This window comes from Falco rusticolus, chromosome 8 (assembly GCF_015220075.1).
Source record: "Falco rusticolus isolate bFalRus1 chromosome 8, bFalRus1.pri, whole genome shotgun sequence".
Lineage (NCBI taxonomy): Eukaryota > Metazoa > Chordata > Aves > Falconiformes > Falconidae > Falco > Falco rusticolus.
Window position 1 is genome coordinate 14,494,458 of NC_051194.1, and position 16,421 is coordinate 14,510,878.

At 41.0% G+C, this 16,421-nt stretch overlaps 1 protein-coding gene across 2 annotated transcripts; it reads left to right on the top strand.

Moving 5' to 3' along the window:
- Positions 1–612: 612 nt before the first annotated feature.
- MAT2B (methionine adenosyltransferase 2B) lies at positions 613–16,024 on the top strand. 2 transcript variants are annotated; one of them, XM_037397100.1, is made up of 7 exons: positions 613–2,737; positions 7,725–7,919; positions 8,812–8,926; positions 9,212–9,364; positions 12,123–12,316; positions 13,274–13,387; positions 14,421–16,024. In XM_037397100.1, exons 1-7 carry the CDS (start codon positions 2,708–2,710, stop codon positions 14,589–14,591), a joined length of 972 nt encoding a protein of 323 aa, XP_037252997.1. In that variant the 5' UTR covers positions 613–2,707; the 3' UTR covers positions 14,592–16,024. The 2 variants fall into 2 exon arrangements, with proteins under 2 accessions (XP_037252997.1, XP_037252996.1); XM_037397099.1 differs by lacking the exon at positions 613–2,737 and adding an exon at positions 4,858–5,020.
- Positions 16,025–16,421: the final 397 nt, after the last annotated feature.

Genomic DNA, 16,421 nt, shown 5'->3' on the forward strand with positions numbered 1-16,421 from the left:
TAAATTTTGCTGTTCATGGTTGCTTCAATGCTAAGGGTGGGAATGCTGCCAAAAGATCCTTTTTCCTTTCTGGCCTACATAATATATATCCAATCTAGAAAATTGGTCTGTAAAGTTAGTTTTTGTATTCTTAATGGGATCTATATTCAGGACAAGCTAATTTTAAATCCTGGAGCTAGATATTGCAGCTGTTCATCTTCAGAAGAGGATTTTCAGGTCAAATGCAAATTGACTGCATTTACCTAAATGGTTTGCTTGCTGTGGCTGATTAGTGTGTTAAGAGAAATGTCTATTTTATGAATGCTGTGGTCACTGGGCTCTTAAATTGTCATATCTTTGTAGCCAGCTGTTGTAGTTAATCAATGCAATATGAAGAGGAATAACTGAACTTGTCTTAATGGGGTGGGAGGGTAACTGCTGTACATGCATTTATTGTACAGGCTTGAATTTTAGCAAAGTGGAAAGAAATGGTTTAACTGCATCTAACATTAAGAATATTTTAGCACAATAAAAATTTAAATTTAAAGAGTTTATTTTTATCCCTGGTTTGTGAAGGAAACAAAAATCAGATTACATAGTGTAATTGACCTGATGTTCTTTGTTCTAGTCTTAAATCTTCACAACAAAGCCCATGTCAGTCTTGCCTCAGTGTGTGTTCTCTAATCTCACAGAAATTATTTGGCTGAACTGTGCAATACATACAACCTGCAATTCCTTTATCCTCTCATTTCCTGTGAATTTTTCTTAAGTTCCAGTGTTTACTTTTGTATTAAGCAAAATGTAGAACTCGGTGTTCTTGTTATTGTATCTACTAATATCCTGCATATGGGTGCTGCAGAGAGACAGTGCACTAAGCTTAGCATGTTGAATATACTGCCATTTATACTGATACTATAAGCTTACAAAGAATTGATAATACCTAGGAAATGAGATACCAAAATGCGTATTAAGTCCAAGGAAAGAAATAGCATATTTGCTGGATTACTTGAACTTCTGATGACCAAGAATGAGGATTAACTTCAGGTGTTTGAATTGAGAAATACTTAGTGTTCAATTTAGCAGTTTGCCTGAAGTGCTGAGAGGTGCATTTTAATAAAGAAGTTGCTGAAATGATTTAAGACTGGAGTTAGCTCTCCTTGTGGAGGAAAAGATAAAAATTTTCTTGTCTGAAAGGTGTCGTTGGGGTAAAAGAAAATTGTTGAGGAAATAGGCATTAGCCTGACTTGTTGGATGAGAATAAGGTTTTACTAGAAATCCTGATGGTATATCCACTAGTCAGTGGATAGGAAATGAGCAGCTTGTTAAACCAAACTTGATCTAGTGAGCAGCAGGGCAAAGAGCAATGGATGGGTCGGGGGAACCTGTAAACAACTGAATATAGAAGTAATAACACTACAGCTATTACACTAGAGGTCTTCTCACAAGATGGCATACATCTTAGCTGTGAGGTTGCTGGAAGTTGCATGCTCTGTGCTGTTCTACTCATATGGGGATTTTTTTAAGTCAAAATCACTCTTCATAAATCAGAATGTCAGAGTCTGAGAAGCCTTCATGCCAAGAAATGAAAGGCATCCTTAGTTTAATGTCATTTTTCGGAAATGTAAATGAGCCTTTTATTTCAGGAGAGAGTAGATTAGGGCAAGTGAATGTTAACAGAAGGTTCCACAAAACTCAAAACATAGAAATGGGGACACTAAGAAAAAAACCCCCAGTCTTTAATGCAATCTGAACCTCATTTTTGATGTTTGCATGTGATATCAAGTTAGCAAAAGTTTGTTGAAGGGTGAAAGCCCACAAAGTGAAACAAATACTGCAGTTATCACAAGAGACTGCTTTTATGATGGCTGCTACTTTTTCCATACAGCCTTTGCTCTTAGCCAAAACTGCCAATTAAGCTAGAAAGCTCTAAGTGTCATTTTAAATCCTTTTTAGGCTATCAAGAGCATACTTATATAGACAAAAGAATTGGGGAAGTAGAGCAAATAATTATACTAGCCTTACTGCAATGTTGATACTTGTTTTAGCTTTAAAACAGATGAATAATATAGAGCAGATTTGGAGAGAGAAGTAAAGGGGAAACAGTGCTTTGTGTGAACTGCAGTCTTAGTCGTTCTGCCAGTTTCATGCATGCATGAAATAATACATATTAAGAACTGAAACCTTCATACTGGTAGCTCAACTGACTTAAGTATTCGCTGCAGGAATCAATTGCTCTTTTATTGAAAAAATATATAATTTAACAAGAAATTATTTCTCTGAGCATCCATCTCACTATATTGTCACAAGATCTGGGTTGTACTTGGTTTAAATGTAAAATAAAGAGCTGCTAGCATCCTCAACCTGGCTGACCTAATTAGAGCCCTCCTCCTGTGTCCCGTAAAAGGAAAACTGCCTAAGACTCAGTGCCGGTGCTCTGACTAAATCGTGTACACACAATGGCTGCACTTGCCTCATGCTGGCTGTTACGAAGTGAAAATTTAAGTTCATCCTGAGCTGCTTAAATGGTACCACTGGGGATAAACCAAAAGCTTAACAGGATTCAGGCTGCACATGATACAGGGCTTGGAGTAGCATTTTGGTTTCAAAGGTCAACCGAGCTACTGCTTTCAGTCCATGTGCTCTCTGCAGGCAAAAGCAGACAAAGGGACAAGTGTGCAGTTGAACAGTTATTTCCTAAGGCTGATGATTCCTTCTGTAGTTTGAGGCAATGCCTGAAATGCTGGTGGAAATGGAGCAGGTAAGGCTCTGGATATTTGCATTAATGGGTTGCTGCCACGCTTTGATTACAGAATCTAGGGAAAAGGAAACAGGAAGGGAGAGAGAGAGTGAGTTAATTATGCTTTAGTCCCTGCATTACAGTCTGAAATGTTAATTTAATGAGTAGTGCATTTATTAGTCACCCAGTGATGGACTAGATAAACAAAAATTTTATTCTAGACCATATCAGTTATTTAAACATAATGCATGAAATCGTAGTGTTCCACAAAGTGAGTGTAATACAGAAAATATATAAGCTGGAATGCTACTGAATTCAATGTAAAAAAAAAAAAAATACTGTCACAAAGGTAACAAATTACATAGTTTTTGTAACTTACGCTGGAGACAAAAATATGAAGATATTTTAGAGGCCCATTTATGGGTCTAGGTTGTGCCTTCTGTGTTAATGCTTTCCCTATTTTCCTCTTGCTCTAAGCCTGGAAGGCAAAATTTCTATTTCCAGGCAGTTGCTTTTGTTAAGATGTCCAGTGTGCCATTTTGGTCTGTGTTGGGAAGAAGAGGTGTGACTTGAAATGTGCTTGGAGTTGTTACCTTAGTGCTGCTGAGCAGTTCAGTATTTCGCTGTAGATTTTTCTTCTGAATTTCAAGTTATGAATTACTGATTATTTTTTTCAATAGAAATCTCAGGTTAGTGAAAGGGGATTAAATGTCCACAGCTTAGTACAAAGAAAAATAGGGCATCTGCATTTCAAGAAGGCAGAAACGGGTTTATATACGTATAACTTTGTCCTGTATATGTCAGTAGTTAGTCATAAGTAAAGGTTGCTTAGAATGCGATTCTACTCAATTTTAGTAGACTTCCTCATTTCTCTTTATAGGAATTAACATACAGTTAGTATCAGCTGGTTTTCTCCCTTGATTACTAATAATTTTAATGAAGTCAAGCTGAAATATGTGTGTGAATAGCTAAATTAAGTCATAGACACTAATTATATGCATCTGCTTAACTTAGGTTCTTTGCCTTTGTGTGAGTCAGATATAAAAAGCTTCGTGTACACATTCATGTAACTTCCAAAGTTTGCTTTTTTTAAAAAAACCTACACAACTTTATCATCCTGTAAGCATGAAATGACATGTAGAGGGTAAGGACTATAATCACTTCTTGCTTTTTCAAAACCACCCCCCCTACTTTGCTATGGGATATACCAGTTGCTTTTACACAAAAGCTATGGATTAAGACAAAGGGAAAATGCATGCAGTTTTCTACCATTCTAAAAGGAAAACTATGTGCTTTCTGTTAAGTTTGTGCCAGGGTTACACTAATGGCATTTCTTAGAAGCCAAATGCGATATTTTGGCCTAATTATGAAATTTCACTTTAGAAAGGGTGGGACCTGATCCTTCATGTGCACGGAAGGTCGCACACGGTTCCAGCAGGCGGTTGCTGGAGCATCTGCGAGTGCTGCCGAGGCACCGCGGCCAGGGCGCTCTGCCCAGCGCCGGTGCCGCTCCCTGGGCAAAGGGTGCCCTGTTCTCTCCTGTCCCATGGGGAAACCACGGGCCGGGGCTGCTTTTCGGACTGTTTTTAGGGGGACTTGCACCCTGTGGAGACTGGGGTTGCAGACTGTACGTGGAGGCCAGGGAGTGCCCGTCTGTCTATGACCAAGGCAGCCCAGGTGGGTCACCATTTCCAGCGCGGGGCGCTCGCTGCTGGGTGCGCTCACAAGGCGCAGAGGGGCGCCTGCACCTGCGGGCTCCGGTGCTGCGCTGCTCTGTGCCCGGGGGGGGGCCTCCGGCCGCGACCCTCGCCGCTGGATGGGCCCCCCCGCGGCGCGGTGGCTGCACGCGCTGCGCTGCCCCACTGTTTCCCCCCCCGACGCAGGGGCGCCGGTGTGCGGGGGAAGGGAGCCGGGGGCCCGGTCCCCGCCACCTCCCGTCCCACCGCGGCGCCCTGGGCCCCGCGAACCGGCCGGCCCCGCCCCCAGCGCGGCGCCCTCCCAGGCGGGCCCCGGCCGCCCCTTTAAACCCCGCTGGGGCCCCGCCCCTCCCGCGCCTCTCCGCCAATGAGCGCGCGGCGGCAGGAGGCGCCTGCGTCGGTCGCGGCGCCGCCGGCCAATGAGGGCGCGTCCTGCTGCGCGGCGTAGGGCACGTCCGGCCCCCGCTGCGCCAGGCGAGCCCCGCGGGCGGCCCCGCAGCAGAAGCAGGCCCAGGCCGCGGCCCCGCCGGGCCCCGCCGCCGCCATGGTCGGCCGGGAGAAGGAGCTCAAGATCCGCTTCGCGCCGGGCCGCTGCGAGCTGGTGGAGGCGAGTTGCGGCGCCGGGCCGGGCCGAGGGGCGGGGTGCGGCGGGGCCGCGGCGGCGGCCGAGTCTCCCTGGGTACGGGCCGGGGCGGGTTCTGCCCTTGGCGCTCCGGGTCCCCGGCGCAGTCCCCCGCGGTCGGGGCCCTCGGAGGCGTTGCGGCTCCTCACGGCACCGGCGCGTTCGTTCCGGGCTCCGCGCTGTGGCGGGGCGGCCCTGCCGGGGCCCTGTGCGCGGGCCCCTCCCCGCGTACCCCCCGCGGTCGCGGCTTGTTCCCAGCAGCGTTCCGCCGCTCCGCGCCGCTGCGGCTGTGGGTGCTTGACGCGCGGGTTAACGCGGAGTAACTTTTTGTCAGCGTTGACAGGGATCCGCCTGCCAGCCCGGGGCTGCGGGGAGCCCGGGGTTCGCCTCGAGCTTTGGGATGCCGGGGCTGGATCAGGGCCCGGGCTCCGGGTGCCTTCCCTGGGCTGGCTTCGGTGCAGTCTGCGTGACCTGCTGGCTTCTGGTTTTAGTGGGCGCTCCTTACCACTGTTAATGAGTTCATCATGATTTTAGAATCGCAGAACGGTTTGGGTTGGAAGGGACCTTAAGGATCATCCAGTTCCACCCCCCGCCACGGGCAGGGACACCCTCCACCAGGGCAGGTTGCTCAGAGCCCCGTCCAGCCTGGCCTTGAGCATCCCAGGGATGGGGCACCCACAGCTGCTCTGGGCAGCCTGGGCCAGTGTTTCACAACCCTCACAGTAAGGAATTTCTTCCTAATACCTAATCTAAATCTCCCCTCTTTCAGTTTAAAGCCATTCACCTTGTCCTGTCCCTACAGGCCCTTGTACAAAGCCCCTCTCCAGCTTCCTTGTAGCCCCTTCAGGCACTGGCAGGCCGCTGTAAGGTCTCCCTGGATCCTTCTCTTCTCCAGGCTGAACAACCCCAACTCTCTCAGCCTGTCTGCACAGGAGAGGTGCTCCAGCCCTCTGAGCATCCTCCTGGCCTCCTCTGGACTTGCTCCAACAGGTCCATGTCCTTGTGCTGGGGGCCCCAGTGCTGGATGCAGCACTGCAGGTGGGGTCTCACCAGAGCTGAGTAGTCACCTTTGTCAAGTTTTTATGTAAAGCTTAAAAAGTACCTGTGCCTTGGTTTTCCCCTTGAAATGCATCACATTCTACTATTTTTTAAGCTATTTTTTGGTAGTGATTAGCAGGTACCCTTTGGCTGTGGAGGCGCTGATAACCTGTCCTGTGATGCCCTGTCTGGACTTCGCTAAGATAAAAAGTACATAACAAAAAAGAAAACAGCACTTGCTTGTTGTTGCATATGCTTTTCAGAAAAACATGGGTAGCCCTAAAAAACTGTAAACAAACTTGTGTTCTGAGGTCAAGTTGACCGTAAAGATAAAGCTAAGGTTTTAAAACATCACTTGCTGTAGTTTGTTATTTTCAGGAAACTCCAGATACTAATTTTCATTTAGTACTGATGGGAATAAGCTATCCTTTGCCTGAAGATTTAGGGTTGGGAACAGTGCACGTGCTGTGCTGTGAACTTTCAGCAATTGCTTTGGGAAAGACTGTTTCCATAACAAACCTCTGCATATAGTGTTATGGAGCAAAAGCTTTTTAACTTGAAGAGTGAAAGACAGAGAGTAATTTGGAAGTAACAAAGTGCAGTCAAAGAATAGTGGCCTATTACAATGCTGAGCATTAAGAATGCTCAGAAGTTACTGGGCTATATGAATTGCATAGTAGAGAGCATTTCCAAAAATTATAATAAATTATTGCAAATTGTCCTTGAAGTGGTCAGGAAGTCCAAGATTTATGGATTCTGCACACCCAAAGTTTTCTTCTGGACTGGCATGTAAGAATATGCTTTTATTTTTGGTTTTAGTGGGTCCATGTTCATGATACATGCAGAAGGAAAGCATGAAAGGAAAATAAAGATTGCACAGACGGACGTGAATCTTATGTTTGCCATCTTGAAAGCTTGATGGTCCAGTGAGTAGTGGAGGGGAATGAACTTTGAAGTGATGTACGCAACTGTTTCAAGTACTGGAATGTGTGGTAGCTGAAGTAAAGCTTTAGTATGTTTTATAGATTGAGAGTTTAAATTATCAAATCACTTTAAGATGCATCTTGTAAAACTGAGCTGTAACTTGGTTTTACTTACTGTTAGACCATTGTGTTGAGCAACAATGAATTACTATTCTCTTTAAAAGTAAAATTCAAGTCTTCAGTTCTCACAGCCATTGTAGGTAGGCCCACAGTGAGTTGTATTGTATTGCTGCAGCTTCTAACAGGCACAGTCTATCCAAAATTACTTGTTGCAGGTTGTGGACCCTAAATGTTACATGTTTTGGGTCCGTTTTCAGAAGCTGTTATTTCCCTGCTTTCAAATTTCGCACGTAGTTATCAGATTTTGAGTGAACTTAAAATTCTTTCTTCATTACTGGTTCGGTTTGTTTTCCCCTTTTGTTGTGGAAGTGAATGAGTTTCCCCTTTAAGTTTTGTTTTTGTTGTCTTCAAAAATATGTTTTAATACTTAACTAGGTACAGTATTGGTGCTCCCAGGTTCTTGTATTCCGTGAGACACTCCATAACACTCATGGGGCAATGAAGGCTATTTAATACAACAGCTCTGACTGTAGCCTTGCATACTTTGTAAGAAAAAACAGTAACAAATAATAGTAGAAAGAAAACTTTTCCTCTTCTCCTTTCCATAGGAAGATGTTGATATTCCCAGTAGGCGAGTTTTGATTACTGGTGCCACGGGACTTCTTGGCAGAGCTGTGTTTAAAGAATTCAATGAAAATAACTGGAATGCAGTTGGCTGTGGATATAGGAGAGCTCAGCCCAGGTTTGAACAGATTAATCTTCTGGACTCTACTGCAGTTCATGACATCATCCACGATTTTCAGGTAAGTTTCTGGAGTATGATGTAGATGGAAAGGGTACGTTACACACCTAGTAATCAGTTAATAGCAGTGTTCTGATAACTGAGTTGATGTGGCTTTGGTGGGGCTAGTGCTGTGGCAGAGCTCTAAAAAATGTACAGCTGCCTGTTCTGCCACGTCTGGCGTTTGCTTTGTAGCTACAGATAGTTCTGAACTTTGCTATCAGCACCATAGACAGGCTGTAGGTAACAGGTGTATGTGCCAGCACATTTGCATTGATAGTTGAAAAAAAAAAAAAAAGATAAATGTGAGTTATTGATGTGAAGCACTTCTTTGGAAGTTGAAGGGTACTTGAATACAACAGCAGTGACTCTGTCTGGCGTGCAGTGCAGTAAGAAGTCCATTGTTTTTTCAGTCTAACTTGCAAGAGGGATATGTAAAACCTGAAATACATTTATGAAGGGCGCCATTCTATAAAATGGCTTTAAATACCTTGTTAATAGTCTGCATATGTCAAATAAGCCATGTGTCAATGTCTTGTCTATAAAAATTTTAAGTATCATTGTGTGTTTGTGTGAGATATATCTTATATTATTATATTTTCTATTACTGTACAGAGTTAAAAAGAAAAAAACAACAGCCTCAATCTTGCTGTAAAGTCAAAGCTACTGAAGATCATAACTGCAAAATTCATGATCTGGTTTTTTTGTATCTTGAAGCAGCATGGTTCTAATGTACTTCCCAGGGAAAACATGCTCCTCAGAATGCCATGATTAAAAATAATACTACTGCATTTATTGCTTTTCAGAACTTACTGAAATGCCTTTTTGTTTGAAGGGAGTTCATAGCTAGAGTTAGGGTACAACTGCAATCTCCTGACAATGTTTGTTGTTTAAAATTAGTCTTTAATTTTCAGCCTCATGTTATAGTGCATTGTGCTGCTGAGAGAAGGCCAGATGTTGTAGAGAGTCAACCAGATGCTGCTTCTCAGCTCAATGTGGCTGCTTCAGGGAACTTGGCAAAAGAGGCAGGTAAGACAGTCAAATGGATTTGGTTTCTTGCAAAAATGCCACATTTATTTGTACAGGGACATAAATAAGTTACTGAAAGTGCTGAATGTCATTTGTGTGATCAGTTTGCTGTCGATCCGTTTTCCATACGGGTAGCTTGCCTGTCTGTGTGACGGTGAGCAGACAGTGCAGTGCAAATGAATGGGGCTAGAAGATGAGCTCCTTTGGAGTTTTGTTTAAAGGTTTATTGGGATTTCAAACAAGGCATGAATTAAAACAGGCTATGTATAAACATTTTCATTCTAGCTGGAGTTGGAGCTTTTCTGATCTACATCAGCACAGACTATGTATTTGATGGAACAAGCCCTCCTTATAAAGAGACTGATGTACCAAATCCCCTCAATTTATACGGTAAAACCAAACTGGAGGGTGAAAAGGCAGTCCTGGAAAATAATGAAGGTAAGAATATACTCACATTTTTAATAGAGGCTTTCTATTTTTACGTACTTGTATACTAGCTTAATAGAGTCATAAGTCAGTGGTGAAGTTGCAAAACCATGGAAACGAGATTCAGAAAAGAATGTGCTTAGGAGTCAGTCTCCTTACTTATAAATGATTCCTGTTGCTTATAGGTTAACTAAAGCTTTATTTCTTATTTTTTCCAATCCTTGTTTGTGTTACTAGTTTCTGCTGATGGACTTTCACAAGCCTTTGCCTATTGTGAATCAACTATTCTTAGGGAAAGATAAAATCATCCATATATTGCAATGGCACAAGCTTTATGACACTTAACGTATAGTTGCTGTTATTTACAGGGATGCGTTGCAATTGTTCTAAATGTATATTTACTTAAAGGGAAAAACAGACTTGCAGTTCAGTAATGATGCAGATAAAATCAGCATAGGTTTTTGTTGTTACTCTTTTGGTTTTCTTGCTGAACTCGTGTTTTGCTCTTGTTACATAAGCCAACAAGCCATCTATTTTACTTTAACCCACCTACTGTACCACACACGTCAGGTTTCTGCTTGCTTAAAGTGTTAGTGACGTATTCCTTGTTTTAAGCAACTATTTTTTTTATTTATTATTTAAAACTTTTCTTAATTAATGTTGACATTCAAAATAGACAAACACAGTTTTAAAAATTCTACTTGCTAAGAAAAAAAGCTTGGGACTGGACATGTTCCCTTGCACTGACAACTTGCTTCTTGTATAAAAGAGGTTTGGTTGTTTCTAGTTAGTATTCTGTCAGTTTCCACTCACATATAAGGAAAGAAGCACCTCTGTTTTCTAGAAGAATTTGAAGAAAATAATCTCGGTGCACTTGCAGAAGAGGCTTCTGGTCTGTCAGTGTGATACTCGCACTGTGATTCTGTTCTGCCTAACCAGAGAACTTGATAAATTAGTGTGATGGTCTTTCAGTAAGTAAGTATATATGATGTGTCAAAATGATAGGCCTTAATATAGGTTTGTCATTACTAGTAAGAAACAGAGTTTCCAAAAGATACTTCGATACGAAAAGTCTTACTTCAGTGAAAATCAATTTAAATAAAAGTTATTCACTCCACCTCTAACTGCAATATCATCTCTGAATTTGACTGTGATGCTGTTTGCTCCCTCCTCTAGATTGGTAATGAAGATAAGACTGCACCACATTCAAGTACGTGTGGGTATCTTGCTAGATCCTTCCCCCAACTCAACACCTCACTTCTGTTTGTTGACCTCTTTGCGTATGACCTGTCAGGCAGTAGTGGGTTGCAGCAGTGGTATTATTAGCGGAAGGAGTTTTGAGATGGTGCTGAGTAAGATGCTTGAAAATGTAAATCCTGTTGTTTCATACCAATATAAATATTTTACATGTATTCCAGCCATGAATTTGCTGGTATTGTGTAGGTAGAATTCAGTCTATCAAATGTCTGCAGATGCATGAAAACTTCCCTATCCGTTTCTGTTGTATAATGTAAGAATCTCACCAATAAATTGGGGGGTTTTGCGTATTTTTTTTAAAAATATATTTTACTTTGGTTAGGAGGGGATACAAGTTAGATTTATATTCATGCCTATAAAACTAAAAAAGTTTCAGTAGGTCTTTTGAGCCATTGGTAATGAAGCTAATGCTCTCTGAGAACACAAGACAGGCAGTCTTTTCCTCAAATAAAGAATACTTCTAAAGATACTTAAAAAAGAGATATTTCAACTACTGTTTAAAGAGATGAGAGACATATTTGCTGAGTGACCAAATAGCTGTTTTTAGAGCAGCAGGAAATCAGTGTCATATTGGACTTCTTATTGTATTTGTTTTTCTTGTACGAGTACTTCTTTCAGTTTACTTTTCTGTGAGAATAATTTGTGTGTCAGCTTTTCCTTTTTGTCTTTTTAATAGCTATAGCATTGTCCTACAAATCTTTATGAATTGCAATGATTTGATGACTTCCTCCTCTCATTTCAGGACTGATGTTTTTTTTTTTTCTTTTCTTTAAGCTAAAGTATCCGTATTGCTTGTAATGAATTTGTCATAGCCTTCTTGGATTTCCCCTCAAAGAAGCCTTTTGAGTCTTCATGGCTGAGATAGACTAGTACGATGTATTCCGTTGTAAAACGTCTTTCTCTTTGCGCTTGTTTACTGTTAGTTTAATTTCTCAAATCACTATTTGAAATCTAATACTGTTTACTGCTGCATTCTGTGAAAGTATTCCTTATTTGTCAAGCATTTTAATTATTCGTTCCAAGGTTCATGTCTTTTTTTCTGGTAAATAATACCCTCCTTTATGCAGGAGGCTTCTGCATGCTGGGTGAAAAATCTCTTGTCTGTAATTGCTGGCTGAATACGGTGATTTGTGGTTGGTGGGAGTTTTGTTCTTGCTCGTACCCAGGGAGGATGGGGAGTGCTGGAGTAGCTGCATAGTGCAGTTGCTTTTTAAATTTTTGTTCTAACCCAAACAGGCCTTTTTTCTCTTGCAGCGCTAATGAGAGCTTGTTAACTTTCTGGAAATCAATGGCATAAATGAAAATAAGTTTATATAAACATAGTGTTTATAAACTGTTTTAATTGATACAAATTGAAACTATATTCTGAGGGCAAACATATTAATTGCATTTTCTTTGTGATTTGTAGATGCATAATATCGCCAACATATTTCTTAACGCTTCCAAAACACTTTTCAGGTTATGCTTCATACCCATTTATAACAATGTTAATACTTTTTAAATTTTCTTTTAGGTGCTGCGGTACTTAGGATTCCTGTCTTGTATGGAGAGGTAGAAAGACTGGAAGAAAGTGCTGTGACTGTTATGTTTGATAAAGTGCAGTTCAGTAATAAATCTGCCAACATGGACCACTGGCAGCAAAGATTTCCTACTAACGTCAAGGACGTAGCTACTGTTTGTAGACAACTAGCAGAGAAGAGAATGCTGGTAAGAATGTAAAGAAACAAGCCTCTTCAAGATAAAAACAGTTTGAGTTCTTGGCTTGTTTTCTGGACAACTGAGAACTGCATATAACCTGCATTGTTTTTTGCATTTCTGGAACACTGCGGGGGGAGTAAAGAACTAGCTGTATTTTCACATGACCGTGGATATTCTGATACTTGAAACAAAAGCAAGGGAAGTGATGGGACAGATGCTTCTGAGAATTGTCATGTGTCTTGCTAGTATAGAGGAGAGAAATGCAAATATCAAACTTACTCTAATACGCTTTTTACAAATTGCCATTTTTGGACTAAAAAAAATAATCCATGGTGGTTAGATGTCATTTTCAAAGATGCCTTTGTTTATTGTATTAAGAACAAGGAAGTGACAAAAACAAGCCACTAGATTTGAATATTTTATTGTGCTTATGCACCACAGCATCTTCAGATTACCGCCTTTGCAAGGTAACAAAGCCAACCAACTACCTTTAATTTTCATACGTGTAACTTGGAAAAAGGTGGACCATGCACATACGGTGGACGCAGCGCAGTCAGTTTGATTGGGCTCGTACATGGTTTGCAGTTTAACTTTCAAAATGTGTGGTGCCTTGTGCATTTGTTTTTGAATAGTGAATAGTTTAGAACAGCCAAGTTGCTCCTCCCCAGCTGTTTGACCTTGGTTGCTTGGTTCACTTGCTCCTTTCCCTCCTGTTAATTCTACAGAATATAAGCTGTCTGTGAAAAGCCAGGTCAAATTCATGTAACACCGGTTTTCAGTTTCAACCCCTAGTCAGGTGTTCCCTGAAAATGCACGAGATGTTTCTAGAACATCGGTGAGGTCCTGTAACGTGCCTTTCAAGGTGGGGTCTTGCTGGAGGATTGTTCTGCACAATTCTTGCCCAGGATTTAGTCTGAGGGCTGGCTAACTGCTTTATTTCACCTGTGTTTCCTGTTTCTTCTGTAGGACCCATCAGTAAAAGGAACATTTCACTGGTCTGGCAATGAACAGATGACTAAGTATGAAATGGCATGTGCAATTGCAGATGCTTTCAACCTTCCCAGCAGCCACCTGAGACCTGTAAGTGGTGTGGTGTTCCACCTGTAGAAAGGTGGATGTGCTTTGTTGTTTCAAGTAGTAGGTCTCACGCTAACTATACAAATAAGGTTCCTCTTCAGGACATCTGTGTATGTCTGGCACAGCAGATGTGTTGCAGAGGGTGCTGCCTGGTATCTAACTTGGGAAAACAACAGCTGCTTTGACCCGCTGAATTACAAAAAAAATTACCCTATCGGTCAGTAATCAGTTTCATAGTCTGTAGTGTAATGGTATTTCTGCAGAACAGTTCCCTTTAGTCATGAGTAAGTCAGTACTTTTTGTTGTATTTTCATCCTATAAAAAGCTTGCAGATTCACAGTATATTAATTTGAAGGTGGGAATCTGTAAGAACTTGTCAATGTCCAGATTTGTCTCTGAATAGATGCACTTAAGAACTTCGGATCATTTATTGCTTTGCTTAAAACACCTGTCCTGCAGTTTTTATTGACACTTAAGAGTACTCTTAAAGGCGTACTGGTAAAGTTGTGAGAACATAACATGTAATTAAGACTTTATTTATATCCAAAATAAATTCCAAGGATTCTGAATTAGTAAAGGCTGGAGCTGAAATGTGGCTTGGAAGATGGAGAGAAAAAGAACGGCAAACACTTAAGTTAGTCTGATTTTTTTTCTGCCCAGATCTGTTTCTCTTCAGGTACATTGATCCAGACATGATTCTGTCAACATTTTAGGGCATTTTTTACCTTGTGATTATGGTTATAGGGTGAAAATAGGAGTAAAATGTAGAAAAGAATAAATGGTGAGAGTAATTGAGAAGTTAAATTTCCCATTGCTCTGCCTGACGTCTCTTACACTGCGATGAAGTTAACCATAAAAAAAGCAAAGAAACAAAGAAAAAGATCCTCCACCAAGTAGTTGGAAGGAAGGAGGGGAACATAGCTTTCTATACAGCTATGAAGGAAAACGTCTAATGAGCTTATGTAAGAAGAAATATTTTGCTGTCATATCAGCTTACTTCTTGGTGTGTTGGGGTTGTTTTCTGTTTATTTTTTAGATTACTGATTGTCCAGTTGTGGGTGCTCTTCGTCCGAGGAATGCTCAGCTAGACTGCTCCAAGTTGGAGATGCTGGGGATAGGTCAGAGAACACCGTTTCGAGCTGGGATCAAAGAATCACTTTGGCCTTTCCTTGTCGACAAGAGATGGAGACAGACAGTCTTCCATTAGTTTGTAACTTTTTTAGTAAAAGTATGTTATGTGGCACTTTTTTAAAAGAAGAAAATAGTTTTGTATGAGTGTTCTTAAATTGTGACATTTATGAGTTTTCATTTAATCAGGTAAACATAAGGTCTTGCACTAGTGGAATTATTAGCCTAAAAAAAAGTTCAGTGACAGAAACTGAGCCTATTCAACATCATGGATCTTTCCTTCCGTTCGTACCAGTCTAACTTCATGTCTGTTCCTAGCGGATTATGGTTCTTAGTAGTAAGTACCATTTGATGCTAAGAATGACTCATCACTTGTGTACTTACTTTTGGCTGAAATCTGTTGTTGATGCTTAAGGTCTGTGCCATTGTTGTATATACCATTTCTCTTCATTAAAAGACATTGTCAGTTACTTTGTCACCAAAAATCATGAGGTTTTTGTTTTTAACTTCTGAAGGTGGTGTTCTTATGAAATTAAACTGAAGTAGGAATCGTTAAATGTTTGTTTTGCTTGAGCTCTGATCAAAATGTTTTTTAAAAAAGTGAAACTTTATTTTTGCAATTATCAAGTGTACTTTTTATGCTTGAAATATTTTCAGAATGTTCTGTAACTTGAATGCCTGCAGCTTCATATTTGTACAGTAAGTTGTATGCATTTGTTTTAATGGTGACATAAAAAAGCTAGAAAAGGGCTGGGAGGGTAGGGAACAAATAGTTTTGACCTGGGGTGTTTTTTTGGGGGGGACTGGAGTTGGAGGATTATTTTTTTTTCAGTTGGGGTTTGTTGGTTTTTTTTTTTTATAGAAGCATGTAATATCTTCATCTTTCTCTTTTTTGGGGGGCAGTATTTGGGATCGGCGAATTTAATGGTAAGGAAGATGTTTGTTAGTCAACACTGCAGCTTCTTTTGCACAGACTGCCAGATCTTGCACTGATGTAGCTTGTTCTGGAACAGCAAAGCACACGTGTTGAGGGTTTGCACCGTAATAATGTAACCACAATAGTCTCATATAAGCAAATCTTTAATCTGCTGAAGTCTAGTCCTTAAAGCTGGACTCAGTAGCCAGGCAAAGTGGAGGCGGAACATGGTTTGTAAATGGTGGCTGCCTTCTGAAGTTCTAGAATCAACATTATAAATGTTCTGATATTGCCAGCGGATTATTAGTAAAACTGAGAAAAGTTGCATTTGGATGATCATATATTTTTCTGTGGTTGAAAAGAAGGGGGATGGGAAAAGGTTTAGCTTTTGATTTAAAAAAAAAAAAGGGGGGGTCCCCACAAAAATAGACCTACTGAAGATCTTCTGAAGGTCAGCTTTACATCCAGTTATTTAATTTCCAACTGTCATATGCTAAGAGTTCATAATCTTGATTTGCTTTTAGTCTGAATTCCTGATATACACATGGTAACCTATCTCCAAGATTACAATAAATATATATTGCCAGCATGAGAAACAGTTGTTGAGTCTTTCTTTACCATCAGGATTTATCTTAATCATAAATATTTGCAATTTTTCTTGAAATGTGTGTGCCTTTTCAGTGACTCCTGCCTCCCCATTCAATTAACTATTTCCAGAGTTAATTACGTTGGATCAGTGTTTCTCTATCGGTGTGCCACTGCCTTGGGGCTATGATAAGTGTACACCCACAAAAATAAAGCTTCAGAAGTTTTTGAAAATACGAGCCTGAAACATCCTGACCCTTAGTGCAGGAAGATTCTGAGCACATCCCCTGTGCTTCCAGACAGCTAAGTTTTTACTAAATTTGACACCGTATTTTCAAAAAAATCACAGTAAATTTAAAAATTATATTAACAATTGGAGGTGGGGATAAAAGCCACAAGAAGAAAAAG